Raw genomic sequence first — 5,000 nt, 5'->3', positions numbered from 1 at the left:
TTGAAAAAGCCCCATAAAAAAATAGCCGCGAAGAACTTCGAACAATGGTGAAAAGATGTCTCCTACCCGTGGACACGCGGACGCAAGGACGATCCATCATAACCCACACCCTCCCCCTCACGTACTACTGCCAACATGAACAAACTACTACTAATACTAATACTAATACTGATACTGATACTGATACTGTTACTGCTGACATGGACATCGACTCAAAAAGGACTCTCAAACACTGTTGGGTTCCCCTTTTATGAACACCATTTTTATATTCTAATTCCCAAAACCGCTGGGAACACGTCTTTATATGGCAGTTGTAAGCTAGAAACACGTTCATTTTTTTTTTTGTCGACCGGAAGACGTCATTGGAATACGTCTACATACGTCGATGTGTGTTGGGACTACGTTCCGAATTGGTTCAAAGCACGTCAAACATAAGTTAGAAATAAGTTTCGCGTAAAAAAGACATTACCGCGACGTGTTTCGACTTATGAGTAGCTTATAAGTAGCCTTTGTGGACATGTGTAAGCGTCCACATTTCGTGTGTAAAACTTATCCCCATCGCGTGCGGAACGTGTGTCATACGCCGAGTACGTCGTAAAATTTTGAACATGTTTAAAATTTCTTGACGTACTCTACTTACTACGACGTATGATAGCGTACTTTAGCGTTCTACTCACGTATACCAAACTTATTCATACCGTATTTGACGTGCCTCAACGTTTTAGACACATTTTTCTTAGGTCGGCATACGCTGGCAAGATCGCCAAAGTGTGACTGCGATGTTGACACTTCCATTTCTACGGCAGTTATGATTCGAATCATTGTGCGTCAGCCTTTTAATAGGCTACGTCACGACATCGTCGGCGATGCGTGCAACGCGCTATGCCTAAGTTAGACTATCGTTGGGCATCGGTTGTGTAGGCCGACAACAGGTTCAGCATTCGTTGGTATAAGTTATCTATAACACAACGAAACGTTCTGTGTCCGTTACTAATGCATTATACATAAGACCAAGTCGCTATGAATACGTCCGAATCTTAAAAAAAAAAACATCAAAAGTTCAACGTAAGCCAGCGTTTTACATACATTTTAATACGTTGCCATTGCTGGCTAAAACGTCAAGGTGTGACCGGGCCTTTAACTCAAGAAAATAAACTTTATTTTATGTTCTTCATACAAGAAAATGAGCCTGGTATTGGCTTAACGGTTAGGGTGGTTGGCTTAAAATCTTAGGGTCCTGAGTTCTAGCCCCTGTCATGCTGTTAAAAAGCACCAGGTGGGTTACCTCAGCCTGTCATCCTTCCAAGTTTGGCAAAATGAGTACTAGCCTACTGGAAACAGGGGGCACTACATCAGCAGCACAGCTGTGCTCCCAACAATGATTGCATACAATGCATACAAAATAATAATACAGGAAAATAATCCTTTATTTTATGTTCTTCATCACTCTTGTATTCATGAAAATAAATCGCATAAAAACAATGCACAAACATGTGAAACATGTGAATTAATGGTACAGTTTGGACAAATTTTAAAGTTGAAGTCCCAAGCCCTATTTCGCCATCACCCCCTAAATTTGCACATTGCAGATTTGCGGTTTAAAGGGATTTTCAAGAATGTCAGGCCATCCTGTATGCACTTGAACACTGTGCAGGGTATTGTGTTCTATGAGCTCTCTAGTTTTCCATGAAATCAAACTTAAAATCACCTAATACACCCAAACTAAGATCACCCTCCATCAGAAGACGAGTGTCTGTCCTACTTGGAACAACTCAATATTATTATTTTATTTTTTTACAGAGATTGAGGCTCACAGGATGAGCTGAATGATAGAGGGATGGTGTTGACACCGATAGAGTAGGGGAAGTTTGCCATACAAGGGAAGATGGAGGAAATGGGAAAGAACAAACACACAGAAGCAGCTTAAGTGGGAACATACATTCAGGACAGGAAAACCAAGTGGGGGCTGCATCGACAAGCAGAATGTGGGTGGACTAGACAGGAGAGGAGAATCAATGAAAATAGAAAAGAGTGGAAACAGGAATGGTGGATACTTGAGATGGCGATGGCTCACTGTTTTTTAAAGGAGTGGAGAGAATAATATGATTGGACAGACTCAGGCAGGTAAGCCTGGTGTTGGCTTAGTGGTTAGGGTGGTGGCTTGGGATTCCAGGGTCCTGAGTTCAAACCCCGTTGGCTACTGAATTAACACCAGGGGGTTGAATCAGCCTGTCATCCTTCCGAGGTTGGCGAAATGAGTACCAGTATACTGGTCCCGGTGTATGCCCCGGTTAGAATAGGTGTACCATATCCCTGTGTGTCGTAACAGGCGACCAAGGTTGGCGTCAGGAAGGGCATCCGGCCATAAAACATTGCCTCAAGAAAAAGCCCAACCCCTGCGTAGCAGGGAAAAATGGCTGTAAAATCGGTCATTTTTTATATATATATATACATACAGACTCAGGCAGGTGATTCCCCAGTTCATGTTTTGATTGCGTAATGTGCAATTTGGTGTTGAACAGGGTCCTTGACTTTGCAAAGATATACTTGACTCTGTTGTCACAACACGCAATGATTAGTTACTTGTTAATCCTCCAGTCAACAAACACAGATGATTAGAATGTGGTGGATGGTAAATCCATGATGGAGGATGCGCTTCTGGAACTGTATCATTTGAACTGTACTCCTTTCTATCTATGTTGGTGTTTCTTACCACACTTCTTATTGCAGATCGCTTTCATCTCTTGGCAAACTGCAGCAATTTGATCTCGGAAACAATGAATTTGATGAGTTGGTGAGTATTGCGCATGGAAGGGACACTTGGGTGCTGTCTTCTGGTCTCACTTCTCAGCAAAAATGGAAAATGTTGATTTCTAGTTTTGGACTAGTGTTTTTTTTTCCATCGTTAAAATAATTGTATTTTGTTTGTTGAAAGCGTGTTGCCTTCTTATTGCAGTGTATTTCACCGGCCTTTGTTGCCACCTCATTAAACAGAGCAAGAGTTCTGAGTTTAAATGCCCATGAAACTTGAAGACTATTTTTTGTTTGGCAAGACGAGTGGTTGTCTTTGAGCACCCACTGTTCTAAATAGTTAAATGTTGATAATTCACATGTATCTATGACGTGGTTGAATGCAGAATCATGGATTCTGCAGATTATCTGGATTATCTTTTATCTACAGTGCTTGCAGTGATTTGATCTATTGGCAGGGACTGTTTTGTTTTCAATTGTCACTGTTATAAACAGTAGAAACCTTTTCAAAATATGCAAACTTGTTCTTGTTTATTTCACTTTATTTGTGTCTTGTGGGGATGAGAGGTTTAATGAGGCAAATATAAACAATAAAAATTACCCCTGTGCGGGAGTGACGTTCATCTCTGCGAGAAATAATACCACAAGTTCTCAATGTTCAGTTATGACCGAAGACTACTGCGCAGCTCGAACTGCGCAGTTTGGTTAAAGATGACTCGGCATTTTGGCGCGCGTGCACGAAATTATATTTTGAAAATAAATGCCGACGTTTACATTTCGGGTTTTGAAACATTTGCACTTTCGGCGGAAAATGTATAAATATAATATACAAGGTCAGCTGCTATGCAATGACACCATTCACTAACACTTACCATGCCCAGTAGAGAATATATAGCCTCCTGAAGGTAGGGCAGTTTTTGCAAACTTTGAAGTCACGTGACGCGAAAACGAAATCGAAATTCGAAAATCCAGCCCGACCAAATTTAGATATTGTCCCATAGATTCATATGCCGCAATCAAATTCAAGATCGCTTGAGAAATGTAGGAGGAGATAGATTTTGAAAATCGTCATTTTCGCATTTTTTGCCAACTTTGAAGTCATGTGACACGAAAACGAAAGCGAATATCGAAAATCCAGCCTGATCAAAATTTAGATATTGTCCCATAGATTCATATGCCACAATCAAATTCAAGATCGCTTGAGAAATGGCGGAGGAGATAGAATTTGAAAATCGTCATTTTCGCAACTTCAAAGGCCTCGTGACCTTGACCTTGACCTTTGGTGACCTTGAAAGTCGTACCATCGTGTACGTCTCATCGACCTCTATCAGGATCACTAATGACCAGATCTCCCGCTTCAACTTCATTCTGAACGGACGGACGGACGGACGGATCGTCACCTCTCCTCTCAACACCAATATTATTAGGTCATGCTCGAAGAGATGACCTAAAAAGAGCAATCGGAGATTGCAGACCCTCGCCAAGATTTCTTTTATGTGGTGTGTTGTGTGGCGTTTGTGTACAGGTGTGTTATGTAATTAATGAGACATAATTAGAAGTGCCACTTTATAAATGCTGGCAGTGATGACTTGTTCAGCCATTTCAGAGGAGAAGATTTTTGAAGGTTTAAAAAAACAACAATATCGCTGCCAAATCACATCACCAATGACATCATCAAAAAATTTTGTGCACCATTTTATCCCAAGATGACCCTCAAAATTTTTCATACTGATCGGATGTAGCATTCTATATATGCAATTATGACATCGTAACGAAGGCACCTATGACGTCATAAAAAAATCACTTTCTTCACGAGGAGTACTTGCCATGTGCCAAGTTTCAATTTTTCCCTTGGTGCAGTTTCAGAGATAGAGGTCCAAAGTTTTTCGGTTTTTCCAACATGGCTGCCACACCACGTAACCTATGACATCATAATTATCATTAAAACATTCTATATGAGTAGTCACACCAATGGTAAGAAATTTCGTCTCAATCCAACAAGCGGTTGCAGAGAAAAACATGAAAGTTCTGTGCGGACAAACAGACAGACAAACAAACAAACAAACGGACCCAAATGCAATACCCTCTCCTTCAGCGTGGGTAATTATGGAAAAGAACAAAGTAAACTCCAGCTTAAATCGATTCTGAGATACAGGTATGAGTGGAGAGGAGAGTTTTTAACTATTTTAAGAGTGGAGAGTCAAAGTCAACAATGCAGCCATCTTTTAAATGTTTGTATCTCGAGAACC

General features: G+C 40.8%; 1 protein-coding gene across 2 annotated transcripts in view; it reads left to right on the top strand.

Annotated features, from left to right (window-relative positions):
• The window catches only part of LOC147017177 (uncharacterized), a 76,833-nt gene extending 71,839 nt beyond the window's left edge, over nt 1-4,994 (top strand). The window contains exons 6-7 of one of the 2 annotated variants that reach the window (XM_085846615.1): nt 2,731-2,794; nt 2,957-4,994. In XM_085846615.1, coding sequence (XP_085702741.1) covers nt 2,731-2,794; nt 2,957-3,031 — 139 coding nt within the window. In that variant the 3' untranslated portion in view covers nt 3,032-4,994. The remainder of the gene's footprint in view (nt 1-2,730; nt 2,795-2,956) is intronic. The other variant, XM_085846614.1, reaches the window with a different exon arrangement.
• The last annotated feature ends 6 nt before the right edge of the window (nt 4,995-5,000 follow it).

Source organism: Eptatretus burgeri, chromosome 11 (genome assembly GCF_056783735.1).
Source record: "Eptatretus burgeri isolate ZD-2024b chromosome 11, Ebu_testis_v1, whole genome shotgun sequence".
NCBI lineage: Eukaryota > Metazoa > Chordata > Myxini > Myxiniformes > Myxinidae > Eptatretus > Eptatretus burgeri.
Note: the sequence above shows the minus strand (reverse complement) of the source record. Positions and strands in the feature narration are given on the sequence as shown.